The sequence below is a fragment of the Molothrus aeneus genome, chromosome 5, assembly GCF_037042795.1.
Source record: "Molothrus aeneus isolate 106 chromosome 5, BPBGC_Maene_1.0, whole genome shotgun sequence".
Taxonomy (NCBI): domain Eukaryota; kingdom Metazoa; phylum Chordata; class Aves; order Passeriformes; family Icteridae; genus Molothrus; species Molothrus aeneus.
The window spans coordinates 19,297,376-19,315,932 of NC_089650.1; the positions used below are offsets into that span (position 1 = coordinate 19,297,376).

General features: G+C 54.5%; 1 protein-coding gene across 2 annotated transcripts; it reads left to right on the plus strand.

The window, feature by feature from the left end:
* Positions 1-6,483: 6,483 nt before the first annotated feature.
* Positions 6,484-16,830, plus strand: GGA1 (golgi associated, gamma adaptin ear containing, ARF binding protein 1). Of its 2 annotated transcripts, XM_066550045.1 has the most exons (17): positions 6,484-6,609; positions 6,966-7,050; positions 7,350-7,425; positions 8,041-8,139; positions 9,340-9,463; positions 9,931-10,031; positions 11,092-11,172; positions 11,580-11,717; positions 11,866-11,947; positions 12,146-12,253; positions 12,531-12,686; positions 13,433-13,497; positions 13,639-13,817; positions 13,927-14,210; positions 14,433-14,602; positions 14,841-14,951; positions 15,099-16,830. In XM_066550045.1, exons 1-17 carry the CDS (start codon positions 6,579-6,581, stop codon positions 15,207-15,209), a joined length of 2,001 nt encoding a protein of 666 aa, XP_066406142.1. In that variant the 5' UTR covers positions 6,484-6,578; the 3' UTR covers positions 15,210-16,830. The 2 variants fall into 2 exon arrangements, with proteins under 2 accessions (XP_066406142.1, XP_066406141.1); XM_066550044.1 differs by lacking the exons at positions 6,484-6,609; positions 7,350-7,425 and having other exon boundaries at positions 6,982-7,050.
* The last annotated feature ends 1,727 nt before the right edge of the window (positions 16,831-18,557 follow it).

The following is an 18,557-nucleotide window of genomic DNA, read 5'->3' on the forward strand; positions in this document are numbered from 1 at the left end:
AGCTAGTGGAGACCTGCTTTCTGGTCCTGAACGTGCATGTAGCACTGCTTACAACACCATCCCTGAGGAACATCTCTATTATTCACTCAGCCTCATTAGGAAAGGGGTGGGAATCTTTCCTGAACATCTCTGTCAGAGACATGGCTTCCCTGAGAGCTGGCTCAGGATGAGCTGAAGAGTGCCTCGCACTAGCTCTGGACACCAGCAGGAGCACAGCAGTCAGAGGGAAGAAGTCTCATAGCCCACTCTTGAACCATGCCATGACACCACAGCTTTTAACCCTACCAAATCCCAGTACCCTCCTGAAATTCAGCCGGAGCACTGCTGCTGGGAACCAGGCTACTCCAGATGCAAAGCTGCTCTCTTTGGGGAGGAGCAACCTCTGTGGAAAGAGGAACAGCCTCTGCTAGGAGCATCTCCCTCCTCTCCAAGATGAGGGGGCTTGGGCTGCTCATCAGGGACAGCAAAAATACAAGATGGTTGCAGCAAGATCCAGAACATGGACACTGCCTTTGAAAAGCCTGTGGAGCTGAGTGGAACGGTGAGTGGCTTGAACAAAGCCCCTCCAAGTGGAGACAAGGCAGAGGCTGGTCAAAGGCACCTGCTCCTTCTGGCAGGGAGACACGTCTGTCAGCAGCACGTTAAATGGGGGATACATGAGCTCTGCCCCTGTTCTGCTCCCTGGCTGAGCTCCCAAACCTGATGTGGCTTGGGGTGGCAGGGAAAAGAGGACACAGGTGTGTGTGCATGGGAAGTTCTTGCAGAAGCATGTGCTCCATGGGCTCCTTGTTCTGCCAGCCTCAAGCAGGAGAGCCAGAAGGGCAAATTCCACGTGCTTGTATGCCCAGGCCTGTCTGATCCCTGCATCAAGGAGCAGGCCCACACACTGACCTCATTTGCTTGGACAACATTTTCTCCTAATATCTCACCCACCCCACATGACAGAAGGTCAAATGCAGCCAATAATGCATAGCATGGAGTATTGGATACTGAGTCACAACCCACAGTTCAGCCATACCCAGCAGACAGAGCATTTCCCAGTTTCAGTCTGGCACACACCTCCATCCCACACACTCACCCACGACCTGTTGCATGACATTCCCCAATCTTCGACGAGGAAAACGCTGGAAAATTAGAGGATAAATATACAGGCTGCAGGTGACTGCACTTCAAAAACCTGTCTTCTGAAGGATCTGGGCTTACAGGGTGTAGCTGTTTCACCCTTGGCCCCAAAAGCCAAGGAGCAGAACACAGCTCCCATCCATGGGGTTAAAAGCATGGCAACAAGGCTCTGTTGGGAACAGCCCCCAGCCCACCCTGTCCCCCAGCCATGCCTGGGCACTGTGGCACTGCTCAAAACCAAGGCAGGGGGAAGGCTAACAACTGCACGGCATAAGCCTGAGGCAATGCTCAGGCCCAGCCCTGCTCCTGTTGCACTTACTAAAACAGATGAAGCCAGAGGGACTAGAAAGGAGCCTATGAAAAGCCAGGTCCACCCTTGAGTAATCTGTGTATGCAGACTCAGCGTCTCCCTCCCCCTCCTCTTGGGTCACAGCTTTCTTTTGATCCCTGGCTCCACATCCACCATGCCCCAGCACTGGGATCGCTCTGCCCTGCTGCTCCTCACCATCAGCAGCAGCAGGGCAGAAGCTGGCTGTAGTGCCAGGTGGCAGAGACTGAGCAGCCAGGCTGGAGGGAGGGCACCGCCGGACTGCCTCCTCCTGCTGTTTCACAGCCCAGACTTCAGCCAGCACTGGAGTTTTCTAGGGAACCTGAGGCAGCTCCAGCCAAAACGAGATTGCTGGCAATGGGGGATTTTCAAGCCTGGGCCAAAACCCATCTATTCAAGCTCATCATGGCACACTTGAGCCAGCTGCACAGCTGAGTACACGTGCATTTGGCATTGGGGCACTCTGCAGTGGGAAAAGAGACGCTGCACACACCTGATCCCTGAGCTCCTGGGTGGCTGCCACATTAAGCATCCCCAGCAAAGGCTGCACAGGGCTGATCCCTGAGCTCCCAGGCTGCTGCCACATTAACCATCCCCAGCAAACGCTGCACAGGGCTGATCCCTGAGCTCCCATGCAGCTGCCACATTAACCATCCCCAGCAAAGGCTGCACAGGGCTGATCCCTGAGCTCCCAGGCTGCTGCCACATTAACCATCCCCAGCAAACGCTGCACAGGGCTGATCCCTGAGCTCCCATGCAGCTGCCACATTAACCATCCCCAGCAAACGCTGCACTGAGGCACACTTCGCTGTCGCCGCAATGCGGGGATGTGTTCATCACCCAGCTTGGGAATTTGCTGCAGCTGGGCTCCCCGATTTGCTTCAGGATGCTGAGCTTCGTGTTGCCAATTTCTGCTCAGATCACGCTTGGGTGCCCATGAAAAATGCCTTTGCAATAGGATTTTTCTCCTTCTCCCTCCTGCTGTTCTTTAGAGCCAAACTGTATCTCAGCAAAATCCAGGCTCTTGAACTGCTTTTCTCCCCCCAGTACTTGTACTCTCTAATCATGCCCCTCCCATCTGCCAGCTGCAATTCTGCAAGCAAGGGGTAAAGCAAGAATGGGTGAATCTGTTCACGTTTTCCAGCGCCTCTGCTGACTCCTGAGCACCGAGTGCACAGTATCGGTCATGGATCTGTTCCAGTCTGGAGCTGATCTCATCAGCAGTGCTGCGAATGACTCCATCGAGGCTCCCCCTTGCGGGCTCAGGGCCCTCAGCACTCACTTCAGCCCCATAAATTCAAAGCAGCTCGCTCTAACCTGGCAGGTCTTCCTCTCCTTGTTCAGCTTCCAGCTACAAAACCTACCAGCCCCCAAGCCACAGCAACAACGAGGGCTTCTGTCCCATCAGTTTTATTTCATCTTTGCCTGCTGCAGATACAGCTCCTCAGCAGCAAGAGCATTCCCATATTCTTAGAGCACACCCCAAATGCCTTGGACTTTGTTGGTAAGAAGTTATCAGCATCAGCAAACCCACTTGAGCCTTCCCCAGGGTGTAAAGAGACAGTTTCACTCCCCACACTGCACAGAAAGGCACTGCTGCCTGCTCAGTCAAGGAATAAAGACGCCCCTTGAGCTGGGAAGTAAGGCTTGAACACAAGGAAACAAGGAGCTGCACAGCTCACCTCTAACTCTGGTATTTGCTTCTCTCACTTGTCTCGCTGAGCCAGTTGCTCTAATGACAGAACCAATGTGGAAAGGAAAATTGGTGTACAAAGGTCAAGGCAATTCCCCAACGGAAGAAAATGAAATTATACCCCCATGCTAACAACCAGGGAAACTGAGGCAGCAAGATTAGCTGAGTATTTCCCTGAGTCTTGCTTCAAGACATGCTTAATTGCAGAGATCTAGCCAGCAGGTTTTCTGATCCCTTATGCAGCATCCTGTTTCCTCATTCTGCTCCTGTAGCTGCAGAAGGATGCCTTTGATCACCGGGGACAGCTTCAGTCTTCCTACAGCTGAAAGGGAAACTCCTGAAAGAAATGGAAGGGAGCAATCCTGGTAGATGATTGCATACAAGAAAGTGCTGCATATGAAAGGGAAGGAAACATTTCCTATGAGATTAAAGGAGCTCAAACCTGCTCTCCCTCTACAGAAGTATGCAACTCTATACTTGCCTCTCTAATTGCAACCCTCTGCTGGGAAAGGTATTGCAAAAGGAAGGAGAGGAGCCAAGGTCAGGGAATGGCAGGGCTGCAAATCCGGAGGACTGTGTAAAGAGGTGCATGGTCCGAGGTGATGTCAGGAGAGGTGCTGCCTGCTTGTTCCAAGTGAAAGTGGCAGAGTGAAAACTGAGCCAGCCCCCAGGAACTGGCTGCTGGAGTCAGCCAGAGCAGGAAAACAAACAAACAAACAAACAAACACACACACACACACACACACACACACACACACAAAAGTAACAAAAGATCACAATACCAAACTTCAGGAAAGTGAAAGGTCTCTGGCAGAACACCTTGCTAAAGAAAGAGGAATCTGATGGGGAAAGGAGCGCTCAAGTCCTGGACCAGAGCTGACGACCCTGGAGGAAGCACACACAAGCACATCTGACAAAGATCACAGGGTTCACATAAACACACACGGCAGAGAAGCCAAACAAACATGGGAACTGACAAGGGGTGACAGGGTGGTTCTGGCCGGCAGAAGACGACCGGGCAGGTGGAAAACCCCTCTCCCAGGAGGACCCGCCATTCCTCTGAGGCCTTTCCTTCCCGATGGAGAGTGACTTGGCTTGTTTGGGATTCACCTCGAGTGCGCAAGCAGCAGGAGCGTTTGCTGAGCCCGGGCTGCTCAGACAGGCGCTCCCCTGCCTGCTGGTGCCCTCTGCGGGCGGTGCTGCGGAGCTGGGTACCACGGGCTGCATCCCTCTGCCGAACCTGGGACTGTGCCCCAGTGCCGAACCTGGGACTGCATCCCTCTGCCGAACCTGGGACCTCATCACTGTGCTGAACCTGGGACTGTGCCCCAGTGCCGAACCTGAGACTGTGCCCCAGTGCCGAACCTGGGACTGCATCCCTGTGCTGAACCTGGGACCGCAGCCCCTGTGCCCAACCAGGGCCACGCTCTGGCCCCATGAGCTGTGCTCATCCAGGCCTCTGGCTTGCACGCCACCACTTTCCTCCGCAACTGGCTCCAAGCTAATTATAGCTCCGGTACTTTCCCTCTGGAACAGTGTTAGTTACAACTTAGAGCGCCTCACTCCGTCCAAAGCTAGCTTACAATTCCAGCAGTTAGTAAAAATAAATCGAGGGGAGAAAGGTTGTTCCTCACACATCATCTAGCCGCTCTTACAGGGAGCAAAGATTCACATTCCGATCTCTTTTTCCATTGGCTGCACTTTGGGTCCCTGCTATATGGAAAGCAGATGTACCAAAGGGGAAAGAGACTTGTAAATCTGTGAGAAATGAAAGCAAGGTCGCCGCTGAGAGGACTGTTACGCACGAGTTCACTCGCCATTGTTTGCAACCAGCCGAAAAGAGGTGCAGCCTTCCATTCATCCTGGACTTGCTAACCACTGGGTGTTGCCAAAGACAGGAAAACAAACAGGCTCGAGACTCAGACGGACCGAAACCTGAGCAAAAGGGGGCTGTGTAAAACACCGGCCTGCGAAACCTCTCATTCAGAGGCATCGCTGTGGGGGATGGAGCGGTGCGTGCCTTCTATGCAGATCGTACATGACCTGGAGGGTTCCTAGAGATGACTTCAGGATTCTCAGAAAAAATCAAAGGAATAGTGACAGGCAGGGCTGACTCATAAGATTAAAATAATCTGCGTAAAACGTGCCTGAACACAGCAAGGGGAAGGATGTTGCAATTTTCTATGAAAAGCACTTTAAAAGGGCTTTGTGATGCAAGGCAGTAACAGTTAAAAAAAGAACTACATTCAGGCGCCAAAAAGTGCTTTTTAATGGCCAAAAAGCCCTTACCAAAACAATGGCTATCCATCAGGAAAAGCCATTAGGGGTGACAATAGGGCAGTTCCTCCGTCAACCGCGGGATTAGTGCTGTAAATGAGTAACCCAGCCCGGCAGCGCTGCACTCAGACGCCTGTCTGCACATCAGAGGCCGGAACGCCGAGTTGCGGCTGCATTGTGCTCTTATCGCCGAGGCCCTGGCCCGCCCCAGCCCCAAACCCGCCGCCCTCACCGGGCAGCCCTCACACAGGCGCTCCCCGAGGTCGCTCGGGATCTGAAATGCAGGAAAGCAAACTGCGAGTCGGGGAGTGCTGCTCCCGGAGCACAGAGAAAACAGGCGCTGTTAGGTGCCGCAGTTGGCTGGCCTGGATCACCAGAGCCACACGGAAAGCGGGGACAAACGGAGTTTGTATTCCTGGGACAAACTGAGTTTGTTTTTCTGGAACGCTCCAGCGGGTTCTGGAGCATCACCAGCACCCCCATCCCCGCCCGCCCCACATGCTGCTCGGCCAGGCAGAAGGGCCAGGCCAGGCGCTGGCCAGAAGATCAGCTGCTATTTACAGTACAGTGCAGGGAACGGCACTTGCTGCCATTTATATTTATATTTATATTTATTACTGGCCGACACCCGACCCCGGCTGGACTGCCAGGCCCCGGCGGGCGCTCACCGCGCATGCGCGGCCCCGGCCGGCCCGTGTCCTTTTAAAGGACACCGCTGGCCGCCTGCCGGAAGTGCCCGTTCTCCGTGACGGAAGTGGCTTCACCTGCCAGTAACACGGCTTCTTCCGGGAGGGGCCGGCTCGCCCGGTTTCCACGCGGCGCTGCTTTCCGGCGCTCCGCCCCGCCCCGCCCCGCCCCGCGCCCGCTTGCCCTCTGTGTCCTTCTCCGGGAGGGCCTTCCGCCTCCCTCCGCTTCCTTCCGCCTCCCTCCGCCTCCCGCGCCCTTCCCTGCCCTGCGCGGTGAGCTCATGGTGCAGCGGGAGCGCGGGCCGGCAGGGGGCGCGCTGGCAGCGGAGCGGCGCTCCGGACGGCCGACTTCCGGCTCTCTGTGGCCAGAGCGATCGCGGCTCTCCATGGCGCGGCCGCGCCGGGCCCGGCAGCAGGGCGGCGGCGGAGCGGCGCTGCCCCGGTGAGGAGCCGCGGGCCGCCGACCGCCGACATGGAGCCCGAGACGCTGGAGGCGCGCATCAGTGAGTGCGGCTGCGACCACCGCTGCCCTCCCAGTGGGGCGGGGAGGGCGCGGGCGTCGGGGGCGCAGGGCTGTGAGGGAGGGGGGCTGCGGGCGCACCCGGCGGCGGCGGTGAGACCCCAGAGCCCAGCCGGAGGCAGGGGTACGGTGGGTCAGCAGGGAGGAGGGAGCTATAGTTGGTGCACAGGGCTGCCGAGGGAAGGGGCGAGTGGACACGAGTATGTTTCCCCTCCCACGCCGTCCCCTGCTGCTGCACCCGCTGGAGTTGGCAGGGAGGGAGTGGCATCAATGATGTCCTTCCACAGAGTAGGAGCCTGTTGGGTTTTTCTTCTCACCGTCCCCTCCTCCTGCCCGCAGACAAAGCCACAAACCCCCTGAACAAGGACCTGGACTGGGATGGTATCAATGCGTTCTGTGAGCAGCTCAATAAGGAGCTGGAGGGGTAAGTGCTTTGTCCTTTCCCCAGGCTTCTCCAGGTCACAGGCCTGGTTATGATTTCCCACCCAGCAAAATCCAGTGGGATTGTCCCAAAAGCTGAATAGTCATGAAGGCCCTCGAGGTGGGGGTAGGTGGGGGGTCCACTAATGGAAGGTTTCCTCCGGATTTTGAGGTGTCTTAGTGCTTTATCAGCATCTTCAGCTTGCAACATGCTTTTCAGCTCTGAATTCCCAGACAGAAATGCAGGTACCAGACATTTTGTCAATAACCGGCGAGCTTTTCTTTTCCCCTCACTCCTTCCAGTCCTCCACTTGCCACCCGGCTTCTTGCCCACAAGATCCAGTCTCCACAGGAATGGGAAGCTATCCAGGCCCTCACGGTAAGGGCATCTGCAGGCTGGTAGAACTAGATGGAGGGGCAGGGCGTGGAGATGCTCCAGCTTGACTGGAGAAGCACGGGAGCCTTTGAATTCCCTCTGAGAAAGCCCTGGAGCACCTGGGCCCTTGGGTGGGAGAGGGACTGAAGGTGGTTCCACAAGTCAGGAGAGGTTACTTGGGAAGGTTTTGTTCCTAGAAGGATCATAGCCTGTTGAAGTTGAATAGGAAGCTTTTTGGCTTTTGTTGTGGTGGCCTTGGCAGTGCTGTGTTAATGGTTGGACTGTATGATCTTGATGATACTTTCCAACCTAAAGGATTCAATGATTCTTAATCATGTTGTGGATCCCTACTTTGAAACCCTGGTGTTTGTGACCTCTCTAAGGGTAACCCTTTGGATGGGCTGTTAAGCCATCTCTGCAAAAACTGGCCCCAAAGATGGGACTCTTTCTTCCCTCTGGGAGGGTGCTTGAGCACCTGGGAGGGAGCAGGGGATGTCCCTTTGTGCTGCTGTGACAGTAGCCACAGGCTCTGTACCTGGTGAGGGGCAAGCAGGAAGGAGCTGGCTCCTGATCCTGCTGCTGGCCCCATGCTGGGACTAACGTGGCCCCTCTCCCCAGGTGCTGGAGTCGTGCATGAAGAGCTGTGGCAAACGCTTCCACGATGAGGTGGGCAAGTTCCGCTTCCTCAACGAGCTCATCAAGGTGGTGTCCCCTAAGGTGGGTCTCATGGCATCGTGCTGGAAGGGAATGCTGCCCGGTGGCAGGAGGGCTTTGAGAAAAAGTGGTGGCTGAGAAAAAAGGGCAGACACCCACAGTGAAGTGGGCGAAATAGGGCAGTGTTAGTAGGAGATCTAGTCCTTGTTTCCTGGTGAGTTTTCTGGTGGGAAGTGAGTTTTCACCCCACTGTTCCAGGCTGATTCTTGTAGGAAGCTGAGCACCAATTGGACATGGTGCAGCCAGCACTTGTGAGACTACTGAGCTCATGTGCCTGCCTGGAGTCACCTTCCCTGCATCCCTGTTGGGCTCTGTCTGTGCTGCATGTGCTCAGGAACCTCCCCCAGCTGCGACAGGACCATGTCTCTTTGGGGTGTCCCAACCTGACTGAGACACCCTTGGAGGGCAAGCCCAGGCTTGGTCAGGGGTGTTCTGGCGAGTCCATCTGAAGGACCAAGTCAGTACCTGCTCCTCTGCTGATACTGCTGTTCCTGCAGCAGAACAAGCTGTGCGGGCTCCCCTACTTCAGTCAAGGCAGTGAACACCAGCAAGGGTAGAGTTAAGGGAACACAGGCTAAATATGACTAAGGAAAACCTTTGTCTGCCAGTCACAGCTTGTGATCTGTGATGATGAATAGCCCTGGACAGTGACAGCAGCATCCTAAAGTCCTCTTACTCGGCACCCTAGAGTATGTCCTCTGCCTTAAGCCACTTGTTTCTGGTGGCACAGGCACTGTTTCTACCACCAGTGCTCCCATCAGAGCCATGTGAGAAGGCTGAAGGATGATTGCATGGCACCTGCTGGGTGCTGGTCAGCTGGGGCTCACCTTGCTCGGGGCCCTGCCTCAGACACCATTACCCATATCCCTCTCCCAGAGGGCTGCCTTGCTGAGCAGCTTCTTTTCACAGGACCATCCCTTCACAAGGTGACAGGAGACCTGCCTGAGCCTTCCCACCTGTTCCTGTGTGTCACTGAGGAGCTGCTGCTGCAGCATTTTTCACATCTCTTGTTTTTCCTGTGATGGAAACCAGGCACAGCATAGGATGTGTTGCAAGGCCCTCATGAGCTTTCCTGCTTGCTTCCTCTTTCCTCCTTGTGCCATTGGGAACAGTCTCACTTCTCCTGGGGGGGCAAGGAGAGGAACAGGCCAGACTTGCAACGGCTCAGATCAGCTTCACGCCTCCTCTTTTCTCTTCCTCTAGTATCTTGGCAGCCGGACATCAGAGAAAGTGAAGTCAAAGATCCTGGAGCTGATGTACAGCTGGACATTAGGGCTGCCTCATGAGGTGAAGATTACTGAAGCCTACCAGATGCTGAAGAAACAAGGTGAGAGGCAGTGGTCTGGAAGGGGCAGTGGACAAATGGTTTTGCTCACCTTCATTTTTTGTCTGGGAGAAATCTGAAACAAGCTCTCCCTTCCCTCTGCCCAGACCCAGGTCATCCATCAGTCTCACTCAGCACCAGGGTCAGAGACAGAGCAGGTGCCTTGGGGCTTCTGGCTGAGCAGAGGGAGTTGCTGGGTTGGAGGGCTCATCTGCTTGCTCATGTGGGAGATGGGGCACTGGAAAGGTCTGGGGCTGAAGGGCTGCAAGTACTTTGGCAGTATAGGCTGGAATTTTCTAAGCAAGGATATTTATGGGGAATGGAAACACAATCCAGGATCTTGTTTGACAGGAGCTAACCCACACACCCTCAGTCCCAGCTGGATTTGGTGGGCCATTAGGGAAAAAAAACCTGGGTGACAGTGCCATCCCTGCTTGGGTGAGTCCTCCTGATCTCTCCTTCTACTGCAGGAATTGTGAAGTGTGACCCCAAACTTCCTGATGACGCTCCTTTCCCACCGCCTCCTCCTCGACCCAAGAACATCATCTTTGATGATGAAGAAAAATCCAAGGTAAGGGCTCTGTGCAAGAAGAGGGACAGTAGGCATCATCTTCCTGCTCCAGCACCTTATGTCCCCCTGATGTGAGAGAGTTAAGGTCCCTGCTGCACATGCTGTCCTTCAGAAAATGCATCACAGGAATGCTGAGGGCCTGTTCCAAAGTCATGACAAAGGAAATATCCAGAGGAGTGGGACATGTGGGTCTGTTTGACCTTTGGAGCACTTAGCTGCAGGATGGTGCAAGGGGTGAGGCACTGACATTGGCCCAAGCAGGTCTGGGGAGGTTTGCTGCTGTGAGCTCTCTAGACTTTGGAGTTATCTAGCCATGAGGTTTAAATCTCAGCCCCAGATGCTGCTGCTGTTATCTCTTCCCCCACCCCCAGCACTGCAATCTGCTTATTGCCCAACCAATTATAGCCACCTGGACCCATCCTGTGTTGTCTTTCCATCAGAATTGTGTCACCACTCAGGCAAACCTCTGCACTATCAGTGCTGATACATTTAAGCAAGTACTGGGCTCCTCTGGATCTAGTTCTACAGCAGGAGTGTGATGCCTGTTTGCTGTAAGGGATATAGTTTGCCTCCATGGGTCAGAGTCTGCAAATGAGGATTTGAAGATGGGCAGTGGGACTGTTCACTGACTGGAGAGGAAGTGGGAGCTCTCTCTCATCGCCAGCAAAGAGGCATGTGAACAAGTCCAAGTAGGAGTCCATTACAATGCCCTGGCAATTCTTGCATAAACCAGGCTCTCTTCCTGTCTCAGTGCTGCTGCACTCCAGACTCTCCATGGTGGGTAATGGGCAGGCCAGAGCAGGTTTTGAATGCAGGGGATCTTGAGGGAAAGACCTAGCTTGCATAACCAGAACTACAAGAGGAAAAGCCAAGCCAGTTGTACTTCTCTCCCTGGTCTCTGATAGCCCACAGGCTCCTGTGGCTGGGCTTTCTAAATCATTGGAGTTGTCCACTGCCAGATACAGGTTTGGGATGGGGGCAGCTCTTGGCTCTAGTGATGCAAGAGTGACTCTGGCTGCCATCCCTCAGCTTGGGCTCAGGAGTACCTTCTCTTTTGCAGACGCTGGCTCGCCTCCTGAAAAGTTCCCATCCTGAGGATCTCCGGGCTGCCAACAAGCTCATCAAGGAGATGGTTCAGGAGGTGGGACTGGGGAAGAAGGGAGCTGGGGGGTCATGGTCTGGGTGGTGATGGCTGGCACCAAAGGAGGACTGGCTTTGTGACCTCATGACCTCAAGATATACGGAGCTTCTGCCCAAAATTTGGGTGCAGCAGCTATCAAAGAGTCCTTGTGTGAGTTCTACCATCCCCTGGGTACTTGGAGGAATGGCTCTGAGTGCATTCTGTGGCCCAAGCCCTGCTGCAGCACAAGATCCGCAGCAATTCCATCCCTGTCTGGCATGTTCCTGCCCAGAGATGACCTGGAGTTTTCCATGGAGTGGGAGCTGTTTTGAGGGCAGTGTTGCTGGGCTTTAGTCCAGGCTGGTTGGTCGGCCTGGCCTTCCTCCTCTCCAGGTGAGGACATCCTTCCCCATGTGCTTCCCCTCCAGGACCAAAAGCGCATGGAGAAGATCTCCAAGAGGGTGAATGCCATTGAAGAGGTGAACAACAACGTGAAGCTGCTGACAGAGATGGTGACAAACTACAGCAAGGGGGAGACAACGGAAAGCAATGAGGACCTAATGAAGGTGAGGAAAGGCAATCCCAGAATCCTCCTTGGGCTTAGCAGAAATGGGTGACCCTTATCCCCTCATCCTCCTGCCTATTTTGCAACTCCAGCTGGAGCATCCTGCTGCTCAGGATGCTCGCCTCATCACTGTTTCTCTGCTGCCCCAGGAGCTGTATCAGCGCTGTGAGCGCATGAGGCCCATGCTTTTCCGGCTCGCCAGTGACACAGAAGACAATGATGAAGCTCTAGGTAAACATATCTGACCTTTCTCCTTCCTGCTGAGCCTGCCCTGGAGGTGTCAGTGTACCCTGATGCAGCCTGCAGCAGCAATGGTGAAAACCATCTTTGCAGTGGTTTTGTTTGCAGCAACTTGGGCCTTGCTTGGGAGAAACAGACAGATTTAGGGTATAAGAGTTACTCTCTTCACTATTTCACACTTGTTTTCAGCGGAGATTCTGCAAGCCAATGACAATCTGACCCAGGTGATCAATCTCTACAAGCAGCTTGTACGGGGAGAAGAGATCAATGGGGAGATGGTGGCCAGTCCCCTTCGAGGTGAGGAGACTTGAAGAATGGGGACAGGAGGGTCAAGCAGAGGGACCCTGTTGCTGGTTTCCTGCAGAGTAAGAGAGGACTGAGAGAAGTGGAAAGGGGAAACCTGCAGGAGCTTAGAGTGGGGCTGGTGAGATAAGGAAATGGCTTGTGGATGTGACTGGTGCATGAAGAAGGGGAACTGGAAGGGAGAGCAGCGGGTGTGAGGAAGGATGGGAGCAAGGCCTCACCACATTGCATAAGGACTGGACAACGTTTTCAGAGTCTTTTCTTTTTGCAGGCAGCACCTCAGCACTTCTAGATCTGTCTGGCCTGGAGCTTCCAGCAACATGCCCTTCCTACCCAGCCTTGCCCACCCTTTCAGGTGGCTCAGCAGTCCCGGTGCCTGACCAAGCTGGCTCTGTCTCCTTGCTGGATGATGAACTCATGTCTTTAGGTGAGAAATCCAGAGCAAAAGTTCTTCATTCTTTGACTCTAGATAGTTCTTCTTTGGCAGGAACATGAATAAGAAAGAGCTCTGGTAGAAGTGAATAATGAAAGACAAAGAGGTTCTTCCATTTAGTGTGAGGGAGAGGAGGGAAGGACGCTGCTACGATTCTGAACTTCAGTCCCATGGTGTTTTCCTGGCTAGTCAGAGAGAGCCTGTAGGGATGTGCCCACTGATTTGCTCTGAGTAAACTGACCTGGCAGGTAAATCAAGAGTGATGCAATGGCCATCCCCAGATGGGATCACAAGGGTTGGTCACCCTTGTTCACTTGCTCTTGAAGTCATGAACTGACAGCAGATGCATGGGACTTCCAGGAACTGTTCACATGAAATCATGTAAAGTGTCACTCCTAGAATGCTCTAGAGTCCTGCTTTGCACAACAAAGTGTCTGTTTCCTAAGTCAAGTGCTTCTGAGTACAACAGCATCAAGTAGACAACATGGTCAGTCAGATTGATCAGCTCAGTAGCAGTCATTTTACTGCTGATTGCAGTGAGACATGAACTATAAATGAAGCTATCTGGACAGAAAAAAACCACTGTCACCCTCCTGGCTCTCCCCCATGTAAGGATGGGGGCCAGAGATGGAGACAACATTGGCAGTTCTGCCCTGCTGCTTCTGTGTCTTACTCAGGCCATATTTAATGCTCTTACTGATTTGGTAGGTAAGCTTCATGTTTGCTTATACTCCTGGCAGGCCTGAATGACCCAACACCACATCCTGTCCAGGCCAGTGACAGCAGTGGCTGGAACAGCTTCCAGGTAATGCTCTGGGAGCTAGGGCAGAGGGTGGGGAGGGTGGTAAAAGCCCCCTCAAATGAAGGCAGAGAAACATGCCACGGCTGATGGCTGGTGCTGATACGCAGCCCTGCTTTGGGGCTCTCCTGCATGCTCTTTTCACAGTCATCAGACAGCAATGAGCTCAATATCACCCCTATCATGGCAACACCACCAGTCAAAGCAGATGCTGGTGCATCCTCCCCAAAACCATCTCCTAGCAGCAGTGGCCTGGATGACCTGGACCTCCTGGGCAAGACGCTGCTGCAGCAGTCTTTGCCTCCAGAATCTCAACAAGTGCGATGGTAAGCACTTGGTAGTGCAGTCTGGCATCTCTCGCCATTGTTTCCATTTCTGGGTGCTGGACAGCATTTCAGTGCCCTGTTCCACTCCTCGATCTCTCTCCCCCTGTAGGGAGAAGCAGCAACCACCCCCTCGGCTCACCCTGAGGGATCTGCAGAACAGGAGCAGCTCTGGCACCGCAGCCCACAATCCCAGTGCTCTGCCTGTACTCCAGAGTACTTCCCCTAACCCCACGCTGCCTCTGACCTCAGAGCTGCCTGCTCCTGCTACACTTCCAAAAGCTGCCACCACACCAGCAGGAAGTACTGCAGTGCCACCACGGCCTCCTGCTGCTGCGCTGCCCCAGGAGATCTCACTGGCCAACATCACTGTGCCTCTGGAGTCAATCAAACCCAGTGAGCTGGGGAAAAATAGGGGGGGCAGGCATGGGGGGATTCAACCCTGCACACATGGAAGGGAAGAATGTGAAGAAACTTCTTGCTTGTTAGATTTTGTGGAGGCTGAAGAGGAATGGTGTCTCTGTCACTAGTATGGATTGGAGTTAGGATGATGGGGAAAGGTGCTCTCAGGCCAGTTCCCTCCTGGCTGACTGCTCCGTGTCCCTGCCTTTCCCACAGGCAGCATCCTCCCTGTGACAGTGTATGATCAGCATGGCTTCCGTGTCCTGTTCCACTTTGCTAAGGATGCCCTGCCTGAGAGGCCTGACGTGCTTGTGGTGGTGATTTCTATGCTCAGCACGGCCCCGCAGCCCATCCGCAATATTGTCTTTCAGTCTGCCGTCCCCAAGGTAAGACAGCTGCTGGGGCTGAGGTCCCAAACTGGGCCAAAGCATGATTCTACTTCTGCAGGAAAACAGGGTGGATGGAGAGAGCTCCATGGACATGGGAGCAAATTCTGATGCCTTCAGATTAGTACAATGCTTTTCTCTTTGACTAGGCAGCAAAGCTTCCCAAGTGCAGCAGAGCTTCTGGCTGCCAAGTCACTCTCAGGAATGTGGTCAGTCTCTCCTCTCACTCTTTCCCTAGATAATGAAGGTGAAGCTACAGCCTCCCTCAGGCACAGAGCTGCCAGCGTTCAATCCCATCGTCCACCCCAGTGCCATCACCCAAGTCCTGCTGCTCGCTAACCCGCAGAAGGTAACAGCATTGTTCCTGGGGCATGAACAGGGGCTGGTCTTGGTGCTTAGGCAAAGCCTCACTACCCTATCCCTGTTCCCTCTACTCAGCAGCACCTGAGATGTAAATGGTTTGTGCCTCATGCCTTTCTTTTTCTCCCATCTCCAGGAGAAAGTGAGGCTACGGTACAAACTGACCTTCACCATGGGAGAGCAAACCTACAATGAAATTGGGGACGTGGACCAGTTTCCCCCACCAGAATCCTGGGGAAACCTCTAGGGCCACATGTTGCAGGCACTACACTGCAGATTCCTTGGGAAGCCAACCCTGTGGGGCTGGAGCAGCCAGAGGAAATGGGAGGGTGGCTGGGGGCTGGTGCTCACGCTCTATTCTCCAGATGGCCGGGCAAGGGCCAGAGGGAGCATGCCTCAAGGAGGAGAGCAGAGATGCCAGATGTTAATCTCACAGGACTAGAAGTGGAGTGGAAAGCTTCATGTGTGAACAGTTGCCTTCCCTGCTCTTCTGAAGATGACACTCCCTCCCCAGTCTGTCCAGCTTCTCTTCTAACCCTGCTTTCCGCTTTAGGTGCATAGGGGAACAAGGATGAGGAGCTTTAACAGCCTCAGCCCAGGGCAAGGCCTAGCAAAGGAAGATCTTTTTCCTTGTCTGCCCCCTCCACACTTCTCAGCCCTTCAGCTACTTTGTGCTCTATGGTGCTCTCTCTTGCCCCCTTGCCCCCTCCTTAGAGCTGGGCCCCAGTGATTCCATGTGGTGGGATCACACTGGAGCTGATGAGGAACAGGGCTGAGCAGAGCCTAGGTATCTCTCCAGCACCAGAGAGCAGACAGCTGTCTCTGCTTTGGGGGGGTCAGGGGGAGTGATCATCACATATCTCTGCCCTAGCTGCTCACAGAGCTGTTGGTGAGAGGTGGGGCCTCAGGGGCTGGGAAGGGCTTGCTCTGTGCCTTCCCCACCCCTTCAGCTGGCGTCCTGAACCCCTACAGCATGGTAGGAACCATTCCCACAGGCTTTATCTATCATAGCAAGCTGTGGGAACGGTGGCCAGAGAGGGGCGTGCTCTGGGGGTTGAGACTGCCTGCAGCCTCCTGGCAGATGGGGAGAGGAAGCAGCAGTGAGACTTCCTTTCCCCGGCTGGGCTGGAGAGCTCGGTGGGGCAGGGGAGTTTTCTCAGCTCTTCAGTGTCCTCTCACAGAGGGGTGAGTGATGGGCTGGGAGCTGGGGGGAGATGGGAGCCCAGCTCATCACCACCAGGCTCTGCACTGGGGCACGGGGGGGTTCAGCTGTGCCTTGTGCACCTTTGCTGCAGCTGAGGGCAGGCCTGGCTCCCCGTGGCGGGGAGGGGGCTCACCCCAGCCGCCTGATCACTGTGACACAAGAGCTGGGATCTGCAGGCACCAAGGAGACCGAGGGTAGCACATCCCAAGCAATCCCCAATCCCATGAGACTTAGGACCATGGAAGCTGCATCCCATCCCTAAGCTGGTTTGGAGAGAGCCTGATCATAAAAAGCAGAGGCAAGCTGTGCTCTGCATTGGCTTGCCAGAGGTGGAAGGAAGCACGTGAGAGATGGAGACAAGCAGGGTGCCTCGCACTCGTGGCTCAGGCAGCGAAGGTGATGCGTCTCAGAGCTGGGCACAGCAGGCAGTAAAGGGGAGGGGGAAGCAAGGTCTTTATGCTGGGATTCTGCTGTCTTACTTCCCTTTCCCGTCTCTTCAGGGTTTTGTATGGGTTTTTTCTTTGCAGATCTTGTTTGGTTCTTGAATAGACTTGTATATATTTTCAGTGCAAAATTCTGTAAATGGAAGAAAACAAACATTTAAACGAGACGCCCGGCGCGAAGAATCTGCTGTATTTATGGGAAATAAAGAGTTCTTTCCTGATCCTGCTCCTGTGTCTTTTGACCCAAGGAATGCATTTTCCCCCTTACTTTTCCTGGACCCCTGAGGAGCTTCTCTGCACCCTGTCTGGCTCAAATCCTGCCCCTTTAGTCCTGTAGTTCATCCCTCAGTCACTCAGGCCCTTGTCACAATGATTTCCCTGCTCCCATGAGCAGGGTTGGTGGAATTCCCCTGGCAGTTCTCAATTCCTTTTTTGAGAGCAGTGACTTCCAGGCTGTGAACGGGGTGCTGCCCACTTCCCTCGTGCCCCATGGAGAGGCAGTGGGCAGGAATGTGTGCCTGACAGCCCACGGAAAGCAGGGCTTGAGCTCACTCCCATGCCTCACATGACTGCAGCTTCACCGCTGCTGGTAGCAGCACTTGGAAGCAGCTCCACGAGACAGTTTTATTTCAGGAGTACAAAGGGGGATCTCCTCTGACAAGCAGCAGCCCAGGGCTGGGAGCAGCTCTGATACTGCGTATAAGAATTGGCCCAGCTCCCCCTTGATGCAGCCAGTGAGAATCTGGGGGGCCTTTGCTGCATCTTTGCAGCAGGTGCTTGAAGGTGCCTGTTAGGAGCACCCACGGCTTGATGGTGGGGGATCAGATGTGCTCTGCCACAGGTTGAGAACAGCCTGGTGTTTTGGGCAGGGAAACAGTGGTGCTCTGTCACCCCATAACCACTTGAAAACAGCTGCCAGCACCACTTTGCTAGACAGTAACTGAAGACCTGATCCTTGCCAAGAAGCACAGCCTAGCAGCCCCCAAATTTTTGCTCCTCTGGCTTCAGGGCACACATGGAGTGGCCCTTCTGCCTTGTTTTCCTTTGCTGCTTGCCTCTTCTGCCCACAAGCTGACCGCTTCTTGTTTTGGCTTGGTTTGCTGCTTCCTTTGCCAGCCATGTAATCCAGCTAACAGCAACCTCTGCCCTCTCTTAGTGCAGGTGAAAAGTCCTATCTGCAGGTAGCCAGAAATAAAATGAGATACACATCTCAGAGAGTCAACACCAAAAGTCGTGGTGGTGTGGAGTGGATGTTTTTCGACAAAAAGAGAAAAGAAAAAAAAAAAAAGAAAAAAAGGATATGAGCTCTGGTGCAGCTCTGCAGAGAGCAGGCAGCAGCTGAGCCTGAGAACCGGGAGTTTGCGGTCCCCGTGCAACTGCGGATGCTGCTGGCCCTGCTCGGAGGAGCTCCTCTGGCGGGGGGAGGGACCTCCCGAAGGCACCAGGCAGCAGCCTCTGGCCGCAGCTTTGCGGTGGCTCCGGAGAGCCTCAGCGACGGCAGGGAGGGAAAGCAGCGAGAGGGGTGCAGGGGTGGCTTTGCTGCTTGTGCCTTGCTGCTCTTGTCACAACAAGGCGGTATGTCGCAGGGCAAGAGGGTGGAGCTGCACCCGTGAGCATGGAGAGGTGCCTGAGCAGTGCTGGCAGAGTTGGGTGGCCAGGTAGGGCAGGGTGTACATCAGTACGAACTGCCCAGGCAGCTGGCACCGCACGGGCTGCCCCGCGGCACAGCTGCTGGTGGGCACGGGAAGGAAGGAAGGGGAACCACCCCAGCTGAGACAGAGCAAGAAACAGCGTGGGCCCTTCACTCGGGCTCGGCAGCAGCATGTGCTTGTCCTGCCTTGTTATGTGTATGCTGTAATAAAATTTCCCCTTTAAGGCTGGGCTGAAGTTATTTTTACTTGTGGGCTGGTGACAGGAGCACAGAACGGAGCAGGAGCTCTGAACTGTT